This window comes from Bufo gargarizans, chromosome 3 (assembly GCF_014858855.1).
Source record: "Bufo gargarizans isolate SCDJY-AF-19 chromosome 3, ASM1485885v1, whole genome shotgun sequence".
Lineage (NCBI taxonomy): Eukaryota > Metazoa > Chordata > Amphibia > Anura > Bufonidae > Bufo > Bufo gargarizans.
In genome coordinates this window covers 80,263,710-80,291,270 of record NC_058082.1, presented here as the reverse complement: position 1 = coordinate 80,291,270, position 27,561 = coordinate 80,263,710, and the positions used below count along the sequence as shown (strand labels likewise).

The following is a 27,561-nucleotide window of genomic DNA, read 5'->3' as shown; positions in this document are numbered from 1 at the left end:
CCCTAACAACGCCCAGCTAGTTTATAGCTCCTCCCATCCCGCTAGTAACATAGACACTCCCCAATCACTGCCCCTAACAACACCCAGCTAGTTTATAGCTCCTCCCATCCCGCTAGTAACATAGACACTTCCCTATCACTGCCCCTAACAACGCCCAGCTAGTTTATAGCTCCTCCCATCCCGCTAGTAACATAGACACTCCCCTATCACTGCTCCTAACAATGCCCAGCTAGTTTATAGCTCCTCCCACCCAGCTAGTAATATAGACACTTCCCTATCACTGCCCCTAACAACGCCCAGCTAGTTCATAGCTCCTCCCACCCAGCTAGTTACATAGACACTCCCCTATCACTGCCCCTAACAACACCCAGCTAGTTTATAGCTCCTCCCATCCCACTAGTAACATAGAAACTTCCCTATCACTGCCCCTAACAACGCCCAGCTAGTTTATAGCTCCTCCCACCCAGCTAGTTACATAGACACTCCCCTATCACTGCTCCTAACAACGCCCAGCTAGTTTATAGCTCCTCCCACCCAGCTAGTAATATAGACACTTCCCTATCACTGCCCCTAACAACGCCCAGCTAGTTCATAGCTCCTCCCACCCAGCTAGTTACATAGACACTCCCCTATCACTGCCCCTAACAACACCCAGCTAGTTTATAGCTCCTCCCATCCCACTAGTAACATAGAAACTTCCCTATCACTGCCCCTAACAACGCCCAGCTAGTTTATAGCTCCTTCCACCCAGCTAGTTACATAGACACTCCCCTATCACTGCCCCTAACAACGCCCAGCTAGTTTATAACTCCTCCCATCCCACTAGTAACATAGACACTTCCCTATCACTGCCCTTAACAACGCCCAGCTAGTTTATAGCTCCTCCCATCCCGCTAGTAACATAGACACTTCCCTATCACTGCACCTAACAACGCCCAGCTAGTTTATAGCTCCTCCCACCTAGCTAGTTACATAGACACTCCCCTATCACTGCCCCTAACAACGCCCAGCTAGTTTATAGCTCCTCCCATCCCGCTAGTAGCATAGACACTCCCCTATCACTGACACGCCCATGGACATAACATCACAGGACATAAGATAGAGCTGCATGGACATGTTCATGTGTACCTGCACAGTCTGAAAATGGCAGCACTGATTGGATAGAGTCAGACTGTGCAGGTACACCCCCCACAACTTGTTACCTCCCCTCTGTACCTTTACTGAAGGCTAATAGCAATTGATTTATAACTTATAGTGCAAATAAAACAGGAATGGCACAACATAGAGCCATAAGAATAGATGCTCCAGAATTATTATTACATGGGGAATGCATGAAACTATTAAACAGACATAACAAAAACAGAGACAGGTGCACTATGCGGTCTTACTAACCCCTATACTGATGTAAAATTGAGAATTAGCCAACATATCCTGCTTGGAGGACATGTCTGAGCCCGAGCACCACGCCAAGGTTTCTCAAGTAGCTCGGGAACCTAACGCTAAACCTACCTGGGCCGTATGGGCAATACCAGGAGCCAGTGGGCGAATTACAGGTGCGCAAGGTCCGACTCAAAGCAATCTCCCAGTAACCTCCAGCATGTGACCATGCATACAATGGGAGGAGGCAGAGAGCTCTGAGCCCCACCCAAGACTGGCTGATATAGCCCGGGCCTCACATGTGCACCAGAATGCTGCCTGTGGATGGAAATAAAGGCACATTCAGACTAGGAGTTTCTACACCTCCAAAAATTCAGAATACAAACTACAAATTGGTGTGGTATTAAAAAGCAGGAAGTGCTCAACCCCATATGCAGTGGTGCATCTATACCGGGGGGCAGATCCTGCACTTGTATTCCGCTGCTAATGGCAATCCCCAGCAAAAATGCATACAATGGAGGTTGCCTGCAGCGGACCACAAGTACCACAATGGACATCCTACACAGGATAGCAATTGTGTGGATGTGATAAGCAGTCAAAATAACATAACAAAAACAGAGACAGGTGCACTATGTTATGTTATTTTGACTGCTTATCACATCCACACAATTGCTATCCTGTGTAGGATGTCCATTGTGGTACTTGTGGTCCGCTGCAGGCATCCTCCATTGTATGCATTTTTGCTGGGGATTGCCATTAGCAACGGGCCCCAAGTGCAGGATCTGCCCCCCCCCAGTATAGATGCACCACTGCATATGGGGTTGAGCACTTCCTGCTTTTTAATACCACGCCAATTTGTAGTTTGTATTAAACAGACATGTCAGGACAGGTGACAGGTCCTCTTTAAGTGGTGACTGTATGCTTGTATTTTTAATGATGTGTCTACCCTTACCTATTCTTAAATTTGATTAGGAATCCAATTTTTCACACAAAAAATTCAATACAATATCAAGACATGCTAGCAAAACCCTGGACAGGCTGCAAATCCCATTGCAACGACTGAATGGCCTCACAGACACACATATCATAGACATTTCATGAGAGTATCACAAAATCTTGTTTGTGCTCTAAACACAGTGTCATTGGTGTGCTTGGTATTGCAGCTCAGCCCCATTCACTTCTATGGCCTAGGAATTGGCCACATGGCTCACAGAGTGCTGTCTTCTTCTAGCAGCTGATTGGTGGGGGTCCCGGGTCTCGGACCCCCGCCAATCTGATATTGATGACCTGCTACATGCAGTTATTATAGTTCAGCTGCAATGTGCATCTTAAGGGTACATGCACACGTTCAGGATTCATGTGCGGAGAATCCGCACTGAAATCCGCAGGTGTTCGCAGGCAAATCTGTGCGGTCAATCCGCATTAATTGGTGCGGATTTGCATGCGGATTTGCGTGCGGATTTGGTGCGGATTCGGTGCGGATTTTCTGCATGCGGATTTCACTAAGTGAATGAAGAAAATCCGGTCAGGAAAAAAATAATTAATTGACATGTTGCGGATTTTAAAATCCGCACCGCAGGTCAAAATCCGCGCGGAAAAAATCCGCATCGTGTGCATTGAGAATTTCAAATTCTCATAGAATACAATGTACATGACCTACGGTGCGGATTTTCCGCACGCAAATCCGCACGCAAAATCCGCACGCAATCCTGATCGTGTGCAGGGGGCCTTAAGAGGTCTCAGGACCGATCCTCATTATAGGTCATCAATATCTGATCAGTGGGGGTCCAACACCCGGCATCCCCCTGATCAGCTGTTTAAGGAGGAGGCAGCACTGCATGCTAGCGCAGCTTCCTCTTCATTAGACTGCACGGCACACGCCGTTTCCCCAGTAGTGGCGGCATAGTGTAATTACAAGTACGCGCTCCATTCCAGTGAATGGTCAGAGTAGTTTTAAATACACTGCACTTCTGAGACCACAAGCAATGAAGAGGAAGTAGCACTCACATGGAGTGGCGCCTCCTCTTCAAACAGCTGATCCCAGGGGGTGCTAGGTGTCGGACACTCGCCAGTCTAATATCAAAGCCCCATACAACCCATTTAAGTATTGATGACCTTTGCTTAAGCTAGGTCAATATCAGATTGGGGGGTCCAACTCCCACCTCGCCCACCGATCAGTTGTTTTTCACAAAAAGCTGATCAGCGGGGTGCTGGGAGTCAGCCCCACCGATCTGATATTTACAACCTATCCTAAGGATAGGTCAGCGGACATGGATGGCCCACCTGTGGATCTCCAGCTGTTGCAAAACTGCAACTCCCAGCATGCCCAGACTGTCTACAGCTATCCGCCTACAGCAGGGCATGGTTGGCATTGTAGTTTTGCAACAGCTGGAGAGCCGCAGGTTGTCCATCCCTGGGATAGCTCATCAATACTTTAGTCCTTGGAGCTTCTCAATCACTATGTTATTAATTAACCGTACAGTTTCTATCTGCGACAAACAACATGGCTGCACTTATCGTCATTTTTGCAAAAAAAAAAAAAAGGGGGCACCTCAGCCCAACAGAAAATATCAAATTCTATAATAAAACTGAACATAATGACCAAAATGTAATTTCTGCTCTTGCTTGCTAATATATGGTCAATGCTATGCTTTTGGCAGAAATCTTCTTTAAAATGTGAAAGCCTCCATCTTTAAAATGCCAGATCTTTGGCAAAAATGACAGCCGTCTTCATTCAAAATTATGATTAATCAGGCCAGTCTATATCTCGATGAGAGCAGTGATAATAGATATACACATATACACCTGATTTAGATTTTTGGCAAACAATAGAAAAAGATTAGGGATCATTCACACATTCAGGATTTGGTGCATATTCTGCTCAGATTTCCTCATCAAATCTGTGGTCGGTGCACGTCGGTTATGGGGTCTGTGGCTGTAGGGCACTGTATGGAAGTCATTAGGCTAAGATTTCCGCGGCGTGCATTCAAGAAGCTGAGCTCGGCAATTAGATGAAGTTCCTGGTTAATCTTTTTGTCTTTCTGTTAGCCTTCAACACAGCGAGGTGTGAGAAATTACAAAAAGAGAAGGAGGAATTGGAAATTAAATTCGATAATGAAGTGAAGAAACTGGAACAACATCAGCAAGAAGAACTCCAGGGGTTGAAGGAGAGACTACAGCAGCAGTATGATAGCGAAATGGACCATCTGCAGCAGGAACGGAGTTCCCAGCTATTCCAGATCCGTGTCCAACATCAAGGCCAGGTCAGTGCAAGTGTGTACAGCAGGGGCTGGGACCGGCAATGATGCCCTGTAAGATATCTACCATTTTAATTCCATGTCACGCTTAGGTCCAAAATTCCGCATCCCATTTAAGCCACCACACCTTTCCCACAAAGCTATGACGGATCCGTTCAGATAATACAACCGTCTGCATCCGTTCAGAACGGATCCGTTTGTATTATCTTTAACATAGCCAAGACCGCAAAATACGGCACGTTCGTGTAAACAAGCCCCTTACTGAAGGAAATCACTGACCGAACACTGACGTGTGATTAAAGGGTTTCTACCACATCGTTTTGACAAATTTAGCTGTCAGACACTAGCGATCCGCTAGTGTCTGCTCTACCAAACAATCCTAATATAATAGCTTTTTGTGCAGCCGTTTCATTCACTGCGCCTGCGCCGATGACCGAGATGTCTGTGCAGGCAGCGGTCAGACATTCACTGCGCCTGCGCCGAAGACAGACGCGCACGGCGCAGGCGCGAGAATTCGTCCGCTGACTCAGAGGTAGGATCGCATTCCAGAGGAGATGGGCGGACTGGAGGGACGCGCTGGGTGGCATTTTGTGAAGGTAGACCGAGCCTCTAGGTGCTGAAAAGACGCCCCCATAGCACCTAGAGGCTCATTAGCATATCAATAAAAGTTCGTTTTTATGGAAACGGCTGCACAAGAAGCTATTATAATAGCATTGTTTGGTAGAGCAGACACTAGCGGATTGCTAGTGTCTGACAGCTAAATTTGTCAAAACGATGTGGTAGAAACCCTTTAAGACATTACAAGACTTGTCCAGGAGAACAAAAATGGCCTCCTGTGTCTTCACTGGCCTAGGAAAAGCTGCAAGAAGGCCACAGCTCTCAAACGAGAGCCGGTACCTTCTCACACAGCTCATTGGCGTGGAACCCGAGTGTCATACCCCCACCGATCAGTTACTGATGACCTATCCAGAGGATAGCATACAAACACAAGTTGACAGCAGCATATCCAGAAGTGAACTTTATTCACAGTGGGTTCATGAAAAATTGTGCAATAACGCCAATAAAGTGCAACGTTTTGACTACATAGAAGTCTTTATCAAGCATTATGAAGACTACTATGAAGACTACTATGTAGTCGAAACGTTGCACTTTTTTGGCGTTATTGCACAATTTCTCATGGACCCACTGTGAATAAAGTTCACTTCTGGATATGCTGCCGTCAACATATGTTTGTATGCTGATCAGATGACCAAGGAGGATCTGAGGTCGTGGATGGGGTGATGCATTCCAGTTAGAGTCTACGTGGTATTTGAGTGCTGCTCTGAATGTAGTAGCTGCTATCTAGAGGAAACCCCCTTTAAGGCCTCCTGCACACGACCGTTGTGTGCACCCGTGGCCGTTGTGCCGTTTTCCGTTTTTTTTCGTGGACCCATTGACTTTCAATGGGTCCGTTGAAAAATCGGAAAATGCACCGTTTTGCAGCCGAGGCCGTGATCCGTGTATCCTGTCCGTCAAAAAAATATGACCTGTCCTATTTTTTTGACGGACAACGGTTCACGGACCCATTCAAGTCAATGGGTCCGTGAAAGAACACGGATGCACACAAGATTGGCATCCGTGTCCGTGATCCGTGGCCGTAGGTTGCTTTTATACAGACGGATCCGAAGATCCGTCTGCATAAAAGCTTTTTCTGATCTAAGTTTTCACTTCGTGAAAACTCATTTCCGACAGTATATTCTAACACAGAAGCGTTCCCATGGTGATGGGGACGCTTCTAGTTAGAATACACTGCAAACTTTGTACAAGACTGCCCCCTGCTGCCTGGCAGCACCCGATCTCTTACAGGGGGATATGATAGCACAATTAACCTCTTCAGGTGCGGCACCTAAAGGGGTTAATTGTACTATCATATTCCCCTGTAAGAGATCAGGGCTGCCAGGCAGCAGGGGGCAGACCCCCCCCCCTCCCCAGTTTGAATATCGTTGGTGGCACAGTGTGCGCCCACCATCGCCCCCCCCCTCCCTCCCTCTATTGTAATAAATCGTTGGTGGCACAGTGTGCCAACCACCATCGGCCCCCCTCCCTCCCTCTATTGTATTAAATCGTTGGTGGCACAGTGTGCCAACCACCATCGCCCCCCCCCTCCCTCTATAGCAGTAACATTGGTGGCAGTGTGCGGTCTCCCATTCCCCCCCCCCCCCATCATTGGTGGCAGCGGAGTTCCGATCGGAGTCCCAGTTTAATCGCTGGGGCTCCGATCGGTAACCATGGCAACCAGGAAGCTACTGAAGCCCTGGTTGCCATGGTTACTTAGCAATAGTACAACAGTAGAAGATTTATACTTACCTGCTTGCTGCTGCGATGTCTGTGAACGGCCGGGAGCTCCTCCTACTGGTAAGTGACAGTTCTTTAGCAATGCGCCTTTCACTTACCAGTAGGAGGAGCTCCCGGCCGGACACAGACATCGCAGCAGCAAGCAGGTAAGTATGAGTCTTCTACTGTTGTACTATTGCTAAGTAACCATGGCAACCAGGGCTGCAGTAGCGTCCTGGTTGCCATGGTTACCGATCGGAGCCCCAGCGATTAAACTGGGACTCCGATCGGAACTCCGCTGCCACCAATGATGGGGGGGGGGGAATGGGAGACCGCACACTGCCACCAATGTTACTGCTATAGAGGGAGGGGGGGGGCGATGGTGGTTGGCACACTGTGCCACCAACGATTTAATACAATAGAGGGAGGGAGGGGGGCCGATGGTGGTTGGCACACTGTGCCACCAACGATTTAATACAATAGAGGGAGGGAGGGGGGGGCGATGGTGGGGGCACACTGTGCCACCAACGATTTATTACAATAGAGGGAGGGAGGGGGGGGCGATGGTGGGCGCACACTGTGCCACCAACGATATTCAAACTGGGGAGGGGGGGGGGGGGCTGCCCCCTGCTGCCTGGCAGCCCTGATCTCTTACAGGAGAATATGATAGTACAATTAACCCCTTTAGGTGCCGCACCTGAAGGGGTTAATTGTGCTATCATATCCCCCTGTAAGAGATCGGGTGCTGCCAGGCAGCAGGGGGCAGTCTTGTACAAAGTTTGTAGTGTATTCTAACCTGAAGCGTCCCCATCACCATGGGAACGCCTCTGTGTTAGAATATACTGTCGGATCTGAGGTTCACGAAGTAGCTCATATCCGACAGTATATTCTAACATAGAGGCGTTCCCATGGTGATGGGGACGCTTCAAGTTAAAATATACCATCGGATTGGAGAAAACTCCAATCCGATGGTATAAAAGAACTCCAGACTTTACATTGAAAGTCAATGGGGACGGATCCGTTTGAAATGGCACCATATTGTGTCAACATCAAACGGATCCGTCCCCATTGACTTGCATTGTAATTCAGGACGGATCCGTTTGGCTCCGCACGGCCAGGCGGACACCAAAACGACTTTTTTTTCATGTCTGTGGATCCTCCAAAAATCAAGGAAGACCCACGGACGAAAAAACGGTCACGGATCACGGACCCACGGACCCCGTTTTTGCGGACCGTGAAAAAAAACTGTCGTGTGCAGGAGGCCTAAGTGTTACACCTACAGTTACCTAGTTCTGTCATTTTCTTGTGTTTGACCTACAGATTGAAGATATGGCTGCCACGCACGAAGCCGCGCTGTTAGAGATTAAGACCAGCCATTCGGCCTCCATTTCTGCAATCCATGAAGATCATGAGAAAAGAGTTCACAGTAAAAAAATTATTTTGGATATTATACATTATATATCAAGTAATGTTGAAGAGATCGGAGTAGGGGGGCTGTTTACATGTCGTTTTTGCTGTACGTCAGTTGGATAAGTTTAGACATACAGTAAATGCCAGTGCATAACTATACTCACCCAGTTCCACTTACCCAATAAAATCTATCATAGGGTACACGGCAGTACCAATATACCCTGCAATAAATGAAAGACCCAACTGGTCCTACCTCATCCACAGTGTCGCTGGCGCGTCCGTGTGATGTCCGCTGGATACGGGACAAGGTCCCTGCGGTGATAGAGAAAAAAAGAATAATCATTTAAAGTGTAACTGTCATTCTTTTTTTTATTTGTGTAATGCGTCGGGGCAGTGATACTGACCAGTTTTGTAATATACTTTAATTACTGAAATCGTACATTTATATTCGAAAAATAGCTCTAAAGTGGCCCATTTTGAGCCTTAGCGACGCTCCTCTGTCTTCTGTTTACATAGCAGTCGGTGTTGAGCAAGTCTCCACAGTTATGTAAACAGAAGACAGATGAGCGTCGCTAAGGCTCAAAATGGGCCACTATAGTGCTATTTTACTAATATAAATATATGATTTATCACTGCCCTATACATTACACAAATTAAAAAAAGAATGACAGTTACACTTTAAATGATTATTCTTTTTTTCTCTACACTTTAAGGAAGGGATGATGACTGCCCCTGTGAAATCCCCAGCAGGGGGCGCTTTGCTGGCCTTGGCTAGCCATCCCAATGTATAACAGGGTAATCTAGGGCATTTCCTCTTAGTGCTACCACATAGTACTAATGCCCACATTGTGCCCCCTCACAGTAGTTATGCCCACATTGTGCCCCCTCACAGTAGTTATGCCCACATTGTGTCCCCTCACAGTAGTTATGCCCACCTTTGTGCTCCTTCATAGTACTTATGCCCATTTTGTGGCCCCTTCACAGTACTTATGCCACCTTGTGGCCTCTTCACAGTAGTTATGCACAGCTTGTGGCCTCATCACAGTAGTTATACCAACCTTTGTGCCCCTTCGCAATAGTTATGCCCACTATATCACTATCTAACCTACACTGACTATCTCCCACTAACTATCTGTATTATATATAAGCTATCTAACTATCTATCTAATGTAGTGTGGAAAGCACAGAGCACAGCAATGACACTGCTGTCTCTCTCAGAACTCCATAAAACTACAGAAAATGGCTGCTGGGGCGGTTCTTATATAGTAAGGGGTAGGCAACTCTCCTATTGGTTGCTAGGGATGTTGCTAAGCTCTGACAAAGACATTGCAGCCTTCTTATTGGCCCACAAGCAAGAAGGGAGGTTACTGATGGAAAAAAAAAATCTTGAGTATTCGAGAATACGAATATATAGCACTATATTCTAAATCTTCGCGAATTCTCGAAGTGGCGATATTCGCGATTAAAATTCACGATTCAAATATTCGAGCCCAACACTAATTGTTAGGCACAATCATCATCATATTCTAGCTAATGAGGCGTGAGTATAAAAAGACGGATAAGCTGTGCTTTCCTAAATTTAAAAAAAAAGTGTACAGATGAAGCCTCATTTTACCTTTCATTTTAGGAGTCATTTACTTTCTAACCCTAACAACTCAATATTGCCCTCTAGTGGAAAAAAGGAGTTTTGCCGTTTACAAACAATTTACTATTGAAGTTTACCTATTATGGGGACTGGAGTAGGATGCGTTCACACTGTCAGTGATTTTCATTAGTGATTGTGAGCCAATACCAGGTACTGGTCAGAAACACAGAACAGGTGAAAAATTGCAAATATATTATACCTTATGTCTGTGTAGGGTCCAACTCTGGATTCAGCTCACAATCACAGATGGAAATTACTGACCAAACACTGATGTGTAAAAGAGGATGGGTCTCCTCCTAAGGCCTCATGCACACGACCGTTTTTCGGGTCCGCATCCGAGCCGCAGTTTTTGCGGCTCGGGTGCGGACCCATTCACTTCATTGGGGCCGCAAAAAATGCAGACAGCACTCTGTGTGCTGTCCGCATCCGTTGCTCCGTTCCGAGGCCCCGCAAAAAAAATATAGCATGTCTACAATGGGCCGCCCGTACCGTTCTGCAAATTACGGAAGGCACATGGGCGGCTTCCGTTTCTACACGGTTTGCGGACCACAAAAAATGGAACGGTCGAGGCCTAATGCTACATAGTTCAGGTGAATGACAAAGGAATTTTTCAGACCTTTCAAATTTCACTTTGGGGGCCCCTATATTAAATCTAATAATATCTGTGTTATTATGCGATTTCTAAATAAATGTATATGAATTACAAGAGATAATGTGTTTCCATATCATTGCTGGAATTTTTCTTATGTGTTGTATTCTCTTCTTTCTTAGAATTAAAAGAAGGTCATGAGCTGGAGAAGAAAATGTTAGAAGATGGTTTTGAAAAACTAAAACTGTCATTACAGGTATGATACTTGCTTTTCTATTTGTATAATGTTTTTTATCTATGTTATATATTCTTTTCAAAATTACAACATTGTAAATTGTTGCTCATGTGCATGTTTTTCCCACTATTCATCTCAGGACCAAGTTGACACCTTGACGTTCCAGAATCATTCACTAAGGGATCGGGCAAAGATGTTTGAGGAAGCCTTAATGAAGAGCACTGACGAACAATTAGAGGTAACAAAAAGGAGTTGTGTCACCATTAAATGTTATTTTAATGTAATTCATCATGAAAAACGATTTGCCTGGGGGGATTTAGTGGGAACACTTTAAAAGCTGTTTATATCTTTAATTCTTTAAAGGGGAAATACATCCAAAATAGATGCATCCAATGGTTCTATAATCATAGGCCTTGGTAGCACAATATGCCACCAGTGGGATCTACCCCACCCCACCCCATCCCTACCATTACTAGCAATGTATTGGTGCTAGGAAAGAAAACTCCACTATTAACATTTCCTAGTTCAAATCAACTTTAAAAATGTAAACTTGGGGTTTTCTTCTCTTTTAATAGCCAAAATTCTAGTAAAAATTCAAGTAAGACTTAGCTGAAGTCTGAACTTTGCTTTCTGTCGGAGCAGACCTCAGGGTACTGCTTCTCCTGACACACATGAAGCTGGTGTAAAGAGTCTTGCAGGTAATGGTTCAAGTCTCTTTAGGTAGCTACCCTGTCAGTGTCTCGCCCATTGTAGAGCCTTGAAATATGATTAGGGATTAGAGATGAGCAAAGCACTTGAGATTAGGTTCAGTTCAGGTTCACCGAATTTTGGAAAAAGTTCAGTTCTGACCCGAATCAATTTGGACCGAACCAAAGTTGCTCCAATGAACCCAAAAAAAATTGGTATATAACGCCTCCTAGTCTCCAAGGACTCAGAATTTTTAGGACAACTTGTTATCTCTTCATTTATTTTTATAAATTTTTTTCGTTTTCCCTCCTCCCTACCGAAGCTCTCAAACACAATGACAGCAATTGTAAATGATGCCAGAGTGACACTGACATACGTAGCTATGGGTAAACTCAGGTTTCACAGCGTGTTAAAAACCTGCTGTATTTTTACGGAAATGGATTTAGGCCTAAATTCGTTACCACTCACAGATAATGTAGTGCACTACCCTGTGTATTGGTGTAGTAATCATCTATATCCTGGTTTGAATAAATTCAATAACTCCTGCCCAAAAAATTGGAACTGTGTGGAGATAGAAATAAATGGATTTAGCCCTAATATTACTGATGTTTTGTCCGCTACCCTGCATTTTTTGTGGTTTTAAAAAAAATAAAAAAATATTAAATTAACTATGTGTTAAAATTAGGGGGGGGGGGGGGGGGGGGGTTAAGGATATTCTTGTAAGTAGCTGCTTTTTAGGTTTGCAGCAGCTGCAGATGTGCTGGGAGCCAGCCTCCTCTCCTCACTTCTCACTCCCTGGCTGACAGCTTTCCCTGCCTGTCCCTATTCTACATACACAATTCTTCTTATATCTAATTCTAACCTTTCCCTTCACTGTCCCTGGCAGTAGAATACAGCTTGATTGATTTTTGACTCTCCCTGACTCCCTAATATTGTTTTCCTGGCAGACATTGTAAGACCCAACCACCCTCATTCACAGCCAAGCACAGAATGGTCTTCTGCTAGGGCACCTCCCTGCTGCAGTATTGATTGGCTCATACAGGCTGTCTGTCAGCCTGGGAGCCAATCGGGGAAAGCCCTCCCTCCCACTTCCTCTCAGGGTCATGTGAGCACCTGTTCACGGTGAAAATATCGGAGAGACTGTCGGCATGTGAGGGTATCTGACAGTCTCTCTGTTTTCTTCTTTCAGTGTTGTGTTTGGTAATGACCACATCTCTTGTCAGGTGCAGCTTGTAGTCATTACTGTTGCCCTATTTAGTTCTGATCCTCACTGCTTACCATGCAGTTGATATTTCCTGGTTGCGCTGGTGTGTTGTTCCTTTGGATCTTCTGCTCATCCTTTCTGCTTTAAGCTAAGTACATTTTGTCTTGTGTGTTGTTGTCTAGGCCTCAGGGAGAGGCTGGTTCCTTAATCTGGGAAGGAACCAGTAGTCTCATTCCCTGCTACCATTCCTAGGGCCTTCCAGGGTCTTCAGGGCCTATTTTACAGTGTATGAGTATTTCCACCTTCAGAGTCTGCTCATACTGGCAAGAGTCAGGGAGACGTCTAGGGATTCCTAGGAGGTCACCATGCCTCTCCCTTAGCTTTGAGGCCTAGGCTCCGGTCTATTCCTTCTGTGTGTCATTTGGTGTTATTTCCCCCCCCCCCCATTACCCATGACAGCACCCATCTTCTTTTTTCCCACCGACATGTGCACTAAAATGGCGCTACATGGCATTTTACTGGATTCATTTAAAACAAACCTGAAAAGGTTTGGGTTTGGCTGTGTCTGTGATCCGAGAAAGTGCAAAGTTCATAACGAACCCGGTTTGTTATGAACTGGTTCGCTCATCTTTATTAGGGATAAAAGCCAAACCAAGGAGGCACATCTGTAGACATCGATTTCGGGTTCTTGCTTCAAAGCTGGGTGAGATGCCTTTCGTGCAGCTTTCAGGGAGAAGCAAACTTTCTTTGAAGAGATCCAGCTAGGAGTTAAGATGAGTGTCTTTGGTTTGGCTGATATCGATTGTCAGATTTCAAGACTCTATAATTTGTCACACTGACTTTCAGGGTAGCTGCCTATAGGTGGCATTAGGTAGACAGTGAATAAAACATCCATGTATTCAAAAAGCCGTACAAAATAAGTAAAGCAATAAGATATTCAGCATTGTATCTAGAACCATAGAATTGTATAAATATGTTTTTAAAAAGTTGAGTTCTCCTTTAAGTCTTGGCAGCAATGGAATGATGGTATTTTTAGTTGCACGGTTATGTCCCATTTGACATCTGCTGCGGGCGGATGCCAACCTTCAAAAATGTTTTAGTGATTTTGGTATTCCATGCACTCTATTTGTCTGCAGAAATCTCTCTGATGCCGTGCCAGGCTGCATTATACTTGGGCTTGTCCGGCAAACCTTCCTGTACAGAACCATCCAAGATACAAGATAAATACAGAAAAATCATTACACTGCAATCTCCTGAGATCCTTCATCAAAGCCGTATTATAAAATCTTTGTTATTCCCTGCTAGGAGAGCATTTAGGTAGCGACCTTACAAATTTCAGGCATGAGTTTTAACAGGGTTAGTTTTTAATAGCTTAAAGAGCACCTGCCAGCAGATTCAACCCTATTAAACCAGGCATACTGCCTGATACGGTTGACCCTGCTGATTAAAACAATACCTTTTTTGTGAAAATTGGTTGTGGCGTTCTAGAGAAAAAATACTTTTATTCTTTATGCAGATGAGGGTTTGAGTGCACTGCGTGTGGGGTCCAGCCCCTTGGTGCACCTCAGCTGTCCCGCTTTCCAGTGCAGTACACGCCCCTTGGTGCATTGAAGCCCTCATGTACATGAGGAATAAAAGTCTTTTTTCTCAGTAACTCCACAACTGATTTTCACAAGACAGGTATTATTTCAATCAGCAAGATCAAAATGATTGGCTTTACATTGGGATCCCATTAAGATACACTCTTAACAACCCCAAAAAGGAAAATCATCATTATAGTTGGATGATATGGCCATAAGTATATAATACACTATAAGGACATGATACACATACAGTTTATGCCATCATGGGTGAAAACGCCTGTTCATCCTAGGTCCTAAAAGATACTACTCTGTCCTGTGTCATGAAAAATTATATATAAAAGATAAAAAGTTACAGAGGCTCTACTGTCCACAATTCACGGGTTGGTGCTCTCTCCAAATGGCAGTACCTATTGCCAATTATATATATACTATAGAGAAGATAAGACAGTGGAGGGCACTCAGATGACTGGGTATATAGATAATTGTCGATACAGGTATAGTATGGAAGGTATATTATATAAAATATATAGATTATATAAAATATATAAGATATATCTTTTATATAATCTATATATTTTATATAATAAACCTTCCATACTATACCTGTATCGACAATTATCTATATACCCAGTCATCTGAGTGCCCTCCACTGTCTTATCTTCTCATGAAAAATTATATGTCTGTTGAAAATGCCCATAATGGCCAGCATCTGTCTGATGCATATGGGTATACAGGGAGTGCAGAATTATTAGGCAAGTTGTATTTTTGAGGATTAATTTTATTATTGAACAACAACCATGTTCTCAATGAACCCAAAAAACTCATTAATATCAAAGCTGAATATTTTTGGAAGTAGTTTTTAGTTTGTTTTTAGTTTTAGCTATTTTAGGGGGATATCTGTGTGTGCAGGTGACTATTACTGTACATAATTATTAGGCAACTTAACAAAAAACAAATATATACCCATTTAAATTATTTATTTTTACCAGTGAAACCAATATAACATCTCAACATTCACAAATATACATTTCTGACATTCAAAAACAAAACAAAAACAAATCAGTGACCAATATAGCCACCTTTCTTTGCAAGGACACTCAAAAGCCTGCCATCCATGGATTCTGTCAGTGTTTTGATCTGTTCACCATCAACATTGCGTGCAGCAGCAACCACAGCCTCCCAGACACTGTTCAGAGAGGTGTACTGTTTTCCCTCCTTGTAAATCTCACATTTGATGATGGACCACAGGTTCTCAATGGGGTTCAGATCAGGTGAACAAGGAGGCCATGTCATTAGATTTTCTTCTTTTATACCCTTTCTTGCCAGCCACGTTGTGGAGTACTTGGACGCGTGTGATGGAGCATTGTCCTGCATGAAAATCATGTTTTTCTTACCTTGCAGACTTCTTCCTTTACCACTGCTTGAAGAAGGTGTCTTCCAGAAACTGGCAGTAGGACTGGGAGTTGAGCTTGACTCCATCCTCAACCCAAAAAGGCCCCACAAGCTCATCTTTGATGATACCAGCCCAAACCAGTACTCCACCTCCACCTTGCTGGCGTCTGAGTCGGACTGGAGCTCTCTGCCCTTTACCAATCCAGCCATCTGGCCCATCAAGACTCACTCTCATTTCATCAGTCCATAAAACCTTAGAAAAATCAGTCTTGAGATATTTCTTGGCCCAGTCTTGACGTTTCAGCTTGTGTGTCTTGTTCAGTGGTGGTCGTCTTTCAGCCTTTCTTACCTTGGCCATGTCTCTGAGTATTGCACACCTTGTGCTTTTGGGCACTCCAGTGATGTTGCAGCTCTGAAATATGGCCAAACTGGTGGCAAGTGGCATCTTGGCAGCTGCACGCTTGACTTTTATCAGTTCATGGGCAGTTATTTTGCGCCTTGGTTTTTCCACACGCTTCTTGCGACCCTGTTGACTATTTTGAATGAAACGCTTGATTGTTCGATGATCACGCTTCAGAAGCTTTGCAATTTTAAGAGTGCTGCATCCCTCTGCAAGATATCTCACTATTTTTGACTTTTCTGAGCCTGTCAAGTCCTTCTTTTGACCCATTTTGCCAAAGAAAAGGAAGTTGCCTAATAATTATGCACACCTGATATAGGGTGTTGATGTCATTAGACCACACCCCTTCTCATTACAGAGATGCACATCACCTAATATGCTTAATTGGTAGTAGGCTTTCGAGCCTATACAGCTTGGAGTAAGACAACATGCATAAAGAGGATGATGTGGTCAAAATACTCATTTGCCTAATAATTCTGCACGTAGTGTACTATGGATAATAGATATCTATCAGAAGAAAGAAAATGCCACCGGTATCCTCATATTTCCTGCACCAATCATGCAGATGTCCTACATGTGTCCACCAAGAGCACCTAGAGTTCAAGTGCTCGACCAGTGTTGCAGGGTTGTCCGCTGCTTCCACCAAGAAAACGAATTTTGAAGCGAGTGGGAGCTTAGGCTGTCAGTAGTTCTCCCCTAGGCTTATTTCACAGGAGCGATACAGATTGTGTCGGGATTTATTCAGGAAAAAACTGATGGTTTTGCACGCAAATAAAATCAGTTTTGTCTGTGATTGCGTTCAGTGTTTCTGGTTTTCCCATCTGGGTCTTGACCGGATTGCATGCATTTTTCACGAGTGTGAACGAAAACTCGCTCTAGATCTAAAGCTGTCCGCACAATGTGGCAGATTGTTCGTATGAACCATCCCACCCGCAGTACTGGCAGATCAAGTACATATTAAAAAATGTGATCAGATATGAAAATATGATCAGATGTATTCACGTCTAGTCTCAGAAACATTTAAAGGGGTTGTCCGGGTTCAGAGCTGAACCTGTTATATGTCCCCATCTTCACCCCTCCAACCCCCCTGATATGAGCATGGGAGCATTTCATGCTCTGATGCTCTCCTTTGCCCTGCGCTGAAACGCAGCGGGCTCTCCATAGGGTAAGATAGGCGGTGGCTTCCGCCTAGCAGTGACCCCGGTGAAGTCACCGGCACTATTGTAAAACAGCTAGGGCAACGCTAAAGCCCGCCCATCAGAGCCGGTGACGTCACCGCCAACACTGCTGGGTGGAATCTTCTGCTGGGCAGTTTGCTATTGTAAGCAAAAAAAAACTTGCCCTGCACCATACAGCGCAGGGTAAGGCCTCATGCACACGACAGTTCCGCGCAATCCGCGGATCCGCAAAAAACCGAAGCTGCCCGTGTTGCCTTCTGCAATTTGCGGAACGGAACGGGCGCCGGCAATATAAATGCCTATACTTGTCCGCAAAGCGCGGACAAGAATAGGACATGTTATTTTTTTTTAGCAGCCCCGCGGAACAGAGCCACGGATGCGGACAGCACACAGAGTGCTGCCCGCATCTTTTGCGGCCCCATTGAAGTGAATGGGTCCGCATCCGAGCCACCAAAACGGCGGCTCAGATGCGGACCCAAACAACGGTCGTGTGCATGAGGCCTAAGGGAGAGTATGGGAGAATGAAATGCTCATATTAGGGGGGCCGGAGGGGTGAAGATGGGGATATGTCCGGATGCAGCTCTGAACCCAGACAACCCATTTCGGCCAAGGTTTATTTCACATGCAATGGTAAGCTTCAACCTTACTCACCAAACTAAATAAATAGCTGAAAAGTTTTTGCCTCCAGTCTCCCTTGTGTTGCTTATGGATTTCAGTGGAGCATGTCCAATAGTTGTATGGAGCATCATCGTCATACTCTGGCCATAGGCATGGTTAGCTGTCAGCTATACGGCTGTCTCTCATGCATGTTAATTGTAATGCAGAGACTAGAACATGCTGCTGACAGACCCCTCCTGCGCCAGTTTATCCTCAGTGGCGCAAATGGAACAAGCTGTGGCCTTGTCAAAATCCAGCATGCCAATCCTTCTTTTTCCCAAATATGACATTGGGGGTTAGTCTGCAGCCCCCATAAGCATTGGATTGTTAAAGGGAATTTGTCACCAGGAAATTTACTGGTAAACCAGGTAGAATGCATAGAGTGCACAGAGTGGCTTGAGTCCGCCCTCGGTGCACTTGACTGCTCATTTGAATATGTATGAAAAGTACTTTTTCTCCAGAATGAAGCAACAGATCGCTAAGGGTCCATTCACACAACTGTAGTGTATTGGGGATCTGCAATACACCCGGCCGGCACCCCCATAGAACTGCCTATTCTTGTCCACAATTGCGGACAAGAATAGGATATGTTCTATTTTTTTTCCCGAGCCGCTGGCCGGAAGATCGGGGGCGCGCTCCGGAAATGCGTATGCGGACAACACACTGTGTGCTGTACGCATCCATTCCTGCCCCATAGAGAATAAATGGGTCTGCACCCGTTCTGCAATTTGCGGAACGGATGCCGACCCATTCTACGGACGTGTGAATGGACCCTAAGTGAAGGGTATCATTACATTCAGCTGAGATAACCCTACAAGGCACTGTGCCTGATTTACTAGTGGTTTCCCTATTGACAAACTCCCTTTTATAGATTCCTCCAAAATTGGTGGGTTTGGCTGATCTTTCGTGTTATGAACAGCTTTCGTGGTGTCCAGTGTAATGCACATATTCCGTACAATCCAGATTTGTATTCCTTCTTTTGTATTAATAGATAAATAAAGCAGATTTCTGTTTTGCAGATTGCCCTAGCTCCATACCGCCACTTAGATGAAGACCTGATGAGCATTAAGCAAGTCTTGGAGATGAAAAACCAGTTGATCCATGAACAGGAAAAGAGAATAATGGAACTGGAGAAACTGGTGAGCTTTCACACAAGAGCATTTTAAAAATCTAGAATACATGGCATCAGATCTGCTATCAGAGGTTCATCTTAAAGGGGACCAACACTTAAAAAATATGTGCCACAGGGGAGTTGTTGGAGTCTTAAATTATTAGATGCACACTGTTCCTGGATGGATATTAATTTTTAAAGAGCATCTGTCAGCAGATTTGTACCTATGACACCGGCTGACCTGTTACATGTGCACTTGGCAGCTGAAGACATCTGTGTGCCATGTTCATATGTGCCCGCATTTCTGTGAAAAATTAAGTTTTATTATATGCAAATGAGACTCTAGGAGCAACGGGGATGTTGTCATTACACCTAAAGGCTCTGCTCTCTCTGCAACTGCTGTGTCAGAGCGCAGAGGGTGCGGCAGTGCGATGTTCACCACAGGCCTCTTCTAGCCAGTGGAGGTGGCTGAGATAGCATCATTATGCCTCCTGTGCCATACAGCTGCCCTTTCATAGGCGGTCTTTGGCTTATGAGGGTGAAATGGGGGTCACAGATCCATAGGCTCTAGTAACCCTGCTGCAGCCTTTAAAGGGAACCTGTCACCAGTTTTATGGTGTCCTAACTAAGGGCAACATAAATAAGTGACTGATTCTCTTAGCAAAATGCTGGGTCACTTTCTTTAATTGACCCAGTCAATCTGCCAACATCTTTTATTGAAAAGCTCCAGCTGATAATGATGAGTCATGAATATTCATGAGCTCCTGACTCTCCCCGCCCACCTGCTGCTGAATGACAGTTTGTTTCCATAGGAATCAGCAGCAGGTGGGCAGGGGAGTGGCTATAGCTCTGAATTAAATATACGCTGGACTCAGTGACATCACGCTGGACTCGAATCAGCTCATTAGCATGTGGCATCTTTGTGTGTATATTATGAGGTGACCATCTGTCACACCAGTAAGTGAATACATCTAAGGCACTTTTTAGTAGGTAATGATTGTATATAATGAGTTAGATTATAATCAAATATCCACGTGACAGGTTCCCTTTAACCGTATTAGTGTCAACAGAATGCATTTACAAGCCAGGAACACAGTATATAACATCCATAGGGCAGATATGTTATTAAAAGCAGTCCTATCTTTGTATGCCTCCCAAAATTTTCAAAAGGAAACTAGAAAAATTGATCTACCATTGGTGGATATGTTTTTCAGATTCTTACCACAAATTTTATGGTAATAATCTTCTAATATTGTTCTATTTTCAAGGCTGAAATAAATGTTGTCTTGGAGGAAAGAATACAGGTCCTGCAGCAGCAGAACGAAGATATGAGGGCCCGCATCGATCAGAACGTTGTAGTTACCAGGTAAGATCTCGAACGAATGAAGCAGATGTGTATCCACTGTGACACTTCAACATATTTAGCTTGGGGCTAGTCCTAAGGGCGTTATCTAAGTGGTCCCCCTAGTCTTCACCCTTTAACCTCTATACAGGGATCTGGACTCTGCTTCAGGGGAACCACCAGACTGCTACCTCTTTAAATGGATTCTGTCATCAGAAATTAGTCCTATAACCTAAACATATGGCGAGGTCCGTACTAATACACAGAATCTTAAATTGACCTTATTAAATGCGCCTGTGGCTCTATAATCATATAAAACAGGTTTATATAACCTGTCACTCACGTCACAATTGTGTCCAAGGGGACGTCTCACGATGCAATGTGCCCGGCTGCAGCCATCTCCTTTCGGTGCCCAGCGCCGCCTTCTGAATTGAAATCGCCGCCCTCCTTTTCATTAGATCCACCTACCTCAGTTCATAGCCGCCTCTCTAACGTCCGCTCTCCTCAGCCAGTACCCGCGCGTGCGCACTAGGTATCACCCGGCTGTAGGAGTTTGGATGGCTGTAGGCTGTAATCGGGCGGCCAAGGCAGGTTCTAGCGAAGTACGCATAACGAGGCCGCTGCCAGGAGTCCGCATGGGCGCATCAGGTGATACCTAGTGCGCACGCGCGGGTACTGGCTGAGGAGAGCGGACATTAGAGAGGCGGCGATGAACTGAGGTAGGCGGATCTAATGAAAAGGAGGGCGGCGATTTCGATTCAGAAGGCGGCGCTGGGCACCGAAAGGAGATGGCTGCAGCCGGGCACATTGCATCGTGAGACGTCCCCTTGGACACAATTGTGATGTGAGTGACAGGTTATATAAACCTGTGCTGTTTTAATTTTCCTTTTTTGGTAAATATAGATATACTGTATATAAACACACATACTTTTAGAAGTAAAACCTAAGGTCCGGAGATCCAGTCATATGGTCCATGATTCCTAAGGCCACTGCCACATGTACTGCAAATGTTGCAGATTTCCCCCGTGGCTTTGCACATATAAAATCACCAGCGGAATACATTAGCAGCAAATCTCATCCGCATGCTGTAGACAATCTCCATGTTGAAATTTTCAACCAGCAGCATGTTATTTTCTGATTCAGATAGGTTCAATTTCAAGTGGCTAAATCAGCAGTGAAATCCGCCGCAAATCCTCATGTTACACATGCAGATTTTACTGCTGATTTGTCCAGTTCATGTCCACCTACCTTTAGGCACAGGGCTTTTTATATCATTGTATGCCCCTTTACCACTCTTTTGGTTCTGCTGAATGGCTGAGAGGGTTTAAACACAGAAGACAGAGAATTGACAAGCTGTTTCAGCCCTTGAGCACCTTGACAGCTGCAGACATTGTGTACCTTTTATTTTATATTCTCAGATTCTGTTCAGCCACCAGAGTTAAAAGGATTTCATACATGTTCATCTTCTGGTCTTTCTCCTGCTATCTTATGCAGCCAAAACCTCCATACACCCCACCCATCTATACTTCTGAGAATGTCTTCTTATCTGTACCTGCCTACTACTGGGTGGATGTTTCATGTTAGCTACTGCACACCATTTTTCATTTTCTGTCTCGCCTGTTGGCATTCTATATATTCCATCGCCTGACATATTTCCATATACAGTATTCTATATATCTTGTTTCATTCTATGAGAAAATTTATCAAATCCTGCAGTCTAGAATTCTGGCTTCAAAAAGTTCCAAAATAGAGGCTTGTGACCAGGGATGTAGCTAAAGGCTCATGGGTCCTGGTGCAAGAGTACAGCTTGGGCCCCCCTTTACTCATTGTGGCAAGTGACAGGAGAGCAAATAGTCTTCATGATGCCTGAGTCAAATTCTTCCCCACGCCAAATCCTTGACCTAACCCCTTCCCTCCAGCCAGAGGTGTAACTTAAAGATTCTGGGTCCCAGTGCAAAAGCTATGACAGCGCCCTCCCAGCATGTACTTTCTATAATACCGGTGTCTTCTTATGTGGCACAAGGGTCTTTGGGTGCCCTCAGGCACCTGGGCCCTGTAGCGACTGCTACCTCTGCACCCCTTATAGCTATGCCTTTGCTTGTGACTTTTTGGACTTATTAGCACAAACATTTTGTGACATTTTGCATTTCTACACCAATCACTCCAGTTATGGAAAGTGGGTGGGGAAAGTGGACACTAACTGATTTCAGACAGAAAATTGTTGCAACCTAGTGATGTCATAGAAAGTGGAGTAACATCTCTAAACAGACTTAAAGTGTACCTAACCTTTTAGCAAGGCTAATCAATAGTACACATTGTGTACATAAGGAATAACACTATTTTTGGCCATTATATGACTTGTATCTTGGATTTTTAGTGGCTTTCTCCTCTGTAAGCTCAATTTTCTAGTTTGCATTGCTCAAAGTCTGGGTTGGTAGAGATCAGCTTTCATCTACTGTACACAGAAAGTAGAGAAGAATAAGCTTCCTAACTGTCTCTTACTCAGAAGAAGACCCAGGATCATGGAAGACATTACAAAGAAATACTGATCTGTAAAGATGTGAATAAAGCACTTGTGCTGAGATAGAAACTATCTAGCAGCAGCAGTGTATTTGTCTGTGTGTCTCTTTTGTCTCACTCACCTCTTGCTCATTGCCCTCCCCATAGACTTGTTATGACATGTGCAATATGATCCTTCAGTGAGCCACTCCATCCTGTACGGCTTCAAGTGTAGTTTCAAAAAGAAAAGCATTTAGCAAAATGCTGATTACAGGCTCATGTGTAACTCCTATGTCTGATCTCCTGACCTAATAGACATTTATTTAAGCCATATTCTTATCAGTTTGATAAGAATTGAACTTTAAATAATGAGTGCTTATAAGGTCAGAATAGCAGAGATAAGAGCTTCACATGAGCCGTCGGATTATGGAATTAAAGCAGACCGTGACAGCTTCCAAACAGACAGATTTTAACCTTTGTATCTTAGAAACGTCTGAAAACTTTTAATAAAGACCAACTGAAAAAATTACGTTTACCACAAAATAAGTAAAATACAATCATAAAGAAATTGCCCAAAGGCTTCTATAGCCTTTAAAGGGTCATTCAGATGCTGGATTTGCTCTTGACATGAACCTAAACTGTAAGGTGTTAATTTTTGTGTTTTATAATTCAGGCAATTATCAGTTGAAAATGCCAACCTACATGAGAGTGTTGAAAAAGAGAGCAAAGAGAAGAAACGGTTAAGCCGTACCAATGAAGAACTTGTATGGAAACTCCAGAGCGCCGACTCCATGAGTCCTATCAAGTATCCGTCATCTCCTGTCCACCGCTCCTCTTCTTCTTCTGGTCCTCTGTCACCCTCTAAAGTCAACTCTGCTCAGAGATGACAACGCAGCAGCAGCCTATGATAGACAAGCTTTATTTTCCGTGCCATTGCTTGCCGTAAGCAGCAGTCCTTGGATCCCTATGACTGCATGTGAAATCCAGTGTACCTTATGGAAGACTGAATATGAAAGTACAATGACACCTCCTGTCTTTCCTAGGAACCTCAAGCCAAGGAAACAAAAAATAAAATAAAAACATTCCACTAAAACAATTCCTCAAAAGCCACACCAATGTTTCAGGTTACATACAGTCCAATATGCTGGTGATATCTATACAATATGGTTATTGTATACATGATTGCACACACTTTACAGGTTGATTTGTACATAAAGATGCAATGTACATAGAAGAGCTTGTGTATTTTTGTTTGTTTTTTACGTTGCTGATGTGTTTGATCAGCTGTTTTCTAAGCCGTGCCTCTGTCTTCTACCTGAATGGGACACGTTTCTGTCCATCTGGTTTTTACTGCTTATTATAACAAAATAACAGTAATCTATACTGAATACGATGTAACAAAAGCGCCTTCCAAATAGTACCACACAATCACCAGCTCTGTGTTATTCCAGGTTAAGGCTGCTACGCAATAATCTACTGCTTTGCCCGCATGTCAGGCATTCTTTTCCTCTGTGTGATTCATTACCAGGCTTCAATGGATATTTGTCTCTCTTTTTTTTTTTTTATTAGATATTTTTGAGAAATAGGCTTTTATGGTCACCAGGGGGCGCTGTGCTTTGGCTTAGACTTTTGAGATGTACATAAACTTGGATACTACCTTCCAGTCTTCGGTGACCCTGCTTCCTACTCCAATCAGGTCATTGAGCTTTGTATCTAAAGGCATTGTCGTGTTTAGTCTTAGCTTCTCTATAATCTTCCTCTATGTGTAAGAACGTATATATACATTTTACATTATATATTTAAGTAGTTTTTTTTGTAAATTTTGTAATGCACATGTGGATATGGGATTCTGCCTGCAGAGGAGCACTTGATTTCTAGTTCGTTTTTATGGGGAGTCTGTGTGAATTTATAGGTCGGCAATGCTCAACTAAACGCAGCTGGGAGCTAGATGGATAGATAGATTTATTTTGGAATGTAATATTAATTTATTATTTTAAAAAAAAACAAAAAAAAAAAAACCTGTATGTGTTTATTCTCAGCCGTTGTTTAGTTAGCCATGTATGAATTTCACCTTACCACTGTGATTTAGGCCTCATACACACGCCCGCGGTGTGCTTTGCGGTCCGCAAATCGCGGATCCGCAAAACACGGATGGCGTCCACGCGCGTTCCGCAATTTGCGGAACGGCACGGACAGCCTTTAATATAAAAGGCCTATTCCTGTCTGCAAAGCGCGGACAAGAATAGGACAGGTTATATTTTTTTAGCGGCGGCCACGGAACGGAGCAACGGATGCAGACAGCACACAGAGTGCTGTCCGCATCTTTTGCGGCCCCATTGAAGTGAATGGGCCCGCATCCGAGCCGCCAAAACGGCAGGCTCGGATGCGGACCAAAACAATGGCCGTGTGCTTGAGGCCTTAGGCTGGGGTTACATGGCAGCTTTGAACCCGACATGTGTCTCCCAGGCAAGGATCAGAGTGTAACATTGCAGTATTGAAATTAGCGAACGTGAGCAGGGGTCCGTTGTGACCCACAAGTTGCCGCAACTTAATCCCATTGACTTTTACTAGTTGCAATGCTGAAGCACTACACTGTGATCTTCTCTGGAGAGACGTGTGCCACAGCCAAAATTGCCGTGTAGCCCCAGCCTTAATGCTGCAGGAGACCTGTCGTCTGTGTCCTGGGATTACCGCTCCCTCTGAGATTATGCTATATGGCATGGGTTCTGCTGCATAGCGGGAGCAAAGCAAAACACGAAGGCGATAAGATTTAAAAAAAACTATAATGATATGTTAACGTTTAAATTTTTTTGTTTACAATGGAACTCTATGGTGTCAGTTGCCACTGTATGACATCTTTCGGAGGCATCCATTTAACGTGATGTGAACATCCTGCCGGATCCGTCCTGCCGCTAGTGACCGTGTGCCTCCGGACTGCCGCTCCGTCCCCACTGACCATAATGGGGGCGGGGGCGGAGTTCCGGCGAGGCACGACAGCGCACGGCGAGAGGCTGCCGGAATAAATGTCGGACATGTCGTAGTTTTATTCCGGCAGCCTCTCGCCGTGTCTCTTCCGGAACTCCGCCCCCATTATAGTCAATGGGGACGGAGCGGCAGTCCGGGGGCACACGGTCACTAGTGGCAGGACGGATCCGGCAGGCTGTTCCGTCGGGTGAGGTCCGTGCCGCTAATGTGAAAGTAGCCTTAGGCCTCATGCACATGAGCTGTGTCCGTGCTGTGGACTGCAATGCACGAGCACCCACTGTGGGTCCGCCGTCTGCAGACGCAGACCTATTCACTTGAATGGGGTCTGCGATCTGCATCAGACAGTCCGCACTGCTAAAAAGAAGTGCATGCAATACTTTTTTGCAGTGCGGAGACATGGACAGAAAACCCACGGAAGCGCATCATAGTGCTTCCGTTGGTTTCCAATCCCTGCCTCCGTTCCCCACTGCACCGTATATTCCTGATTGTGGACCCATTCAAGTGAATGGGTCTGCTTCCTTGATACGGTGCGCACACGGCCAGTGCCCGTATATTGTGGACCTACAATACGGGCACGGACCTTCTACGGTCATGTGCATGAGGCCTTAGACTGTCGGTTGAACCTGCCATAGGGTGGTTTTGGCTGATAATACACTAAAGTGTATGGGGACCTTAAAAGTAACCTTGGAGCCTAAAGACACAATGGAGGAGATTTATCGGTACTATTCAGGATACATTGTTTTATCACCTTGAGACAATTGCTTTGGTCATTTTAACAAAGTGGCTTATGTGGAATGACATTTGTTGCAGCTCCCTAGGCATATTAGACAATTATTCCTTCTTTACGCCACTTCATTTCCATCGAACGTGTCCCACGTGTCCAAGTAAGTTGGAAACTTTAGGCCAATAATTAGATGAATTTTTACATGAATGACACCAACGCTTATCTAGCAAAAATGCCTACAAGACTTTAAAATGAATGTCCCCTTTTTTTTTTTATACCATGTTTGAGGTTCAGCGGTTAAAGATTAATTCCCCAGTGTATCTTTATAGGGGACAGAGCTCATTTTTTCAGAGCTCCAAATCCCCTCTTGGAGATAATTATTCAATTCTGGATCCCTGCAGCCACCACCAGAGGGAGTGTATTGCATAGTCTTTTATAATTAAATGCAATGTATGCTCAGTATGCAAGAAACTCCCCCTAGTGGTGGCTGCAGGAAGTCAGATTTTTCCAATTCAACTATACATTACAATTTTTATCACAAAATCTTTTATAGCTGTCAGAACTCTGAATTCTGAAGCTAAAAGTAGTGAAATGGTAGAAGAAGGGGCATTCACTTCTGTTTGCTTCCCCCATCCCCAAAGGTACCCTCATGGACTATGCCCGAAAAAACACTTGCTTTGCTTTAGCAACAGTAACCTTCTCTCAGGGAGTGTCCATGTTTTATCCAAGATAGAAAGCAATGTATTTATTGTAATTTTTTAAGGTAATGCCCCATAAGTCGGTGTTGCCTTACAGGAGTACCTGATGTAGATTGATGGCATGAACCATCACTTAGTAAAGTAATGAGGAGACATCAGTTTGCATCTTACTAACCTCATCCACAACACTGTGTAACAAGGGTAGTTGGGCACAGATCGAGTTGGACCCTTCACAACAAATTCCTTCTTACTTCTCCTGTTGAATGTTCTTGTGT

The 27,561-nt window shown here is 44.5% G+C and overlaps 1 protein-coding gene across 1 annotated transcript in view; it reads left to right on the top strand.

Annotated features, from left to right (window-relative positions):
- The window catches only part of MTUS2 (microtubule associated scaffold protein 2), a 457,672-nt gene extending 432,808 nt beyond the window's left edge, over positions 1 to 24,864 (top strand). Inside the window, exons 11-17 of the mRNA XM_044286799.1 lie at positions 4,426 to 4,640; positions 8,268 to 8,373; positions 10,774 to 10,847; positions 10,966 to 11,064; positions 18,947 to 19,066; positions 20,307 to 20,404; positions 23,553 to 24,864. Coding sequence (XP_044142734.1) covers positions 4,426 to 4,640; positions 8,268 to 8,373; positions 10,774 to 10,847; positions 10,966 to 11,064; positions 18,947 to 19,066; positions 20,307 to 20,404; positions 23,553 to 23,766 — 926 coding nt within the window. The 3' untranslated portion in view covers positions 23,767 to 24,864. The remainder of the gene's footprint in view (positions 1 to 4,425; positions 4,641 to 8,267; positions 8,374 to 10,773; positions 10,848 to 10,965; positions 11,065 to 18,946; positions 19,067 to 20,306; positions 20,405 to 23,552) is intronic.
- The last annotated feature ends 2,697 nt before the right edge of the window (positions 24,865 to 27,561 follow it).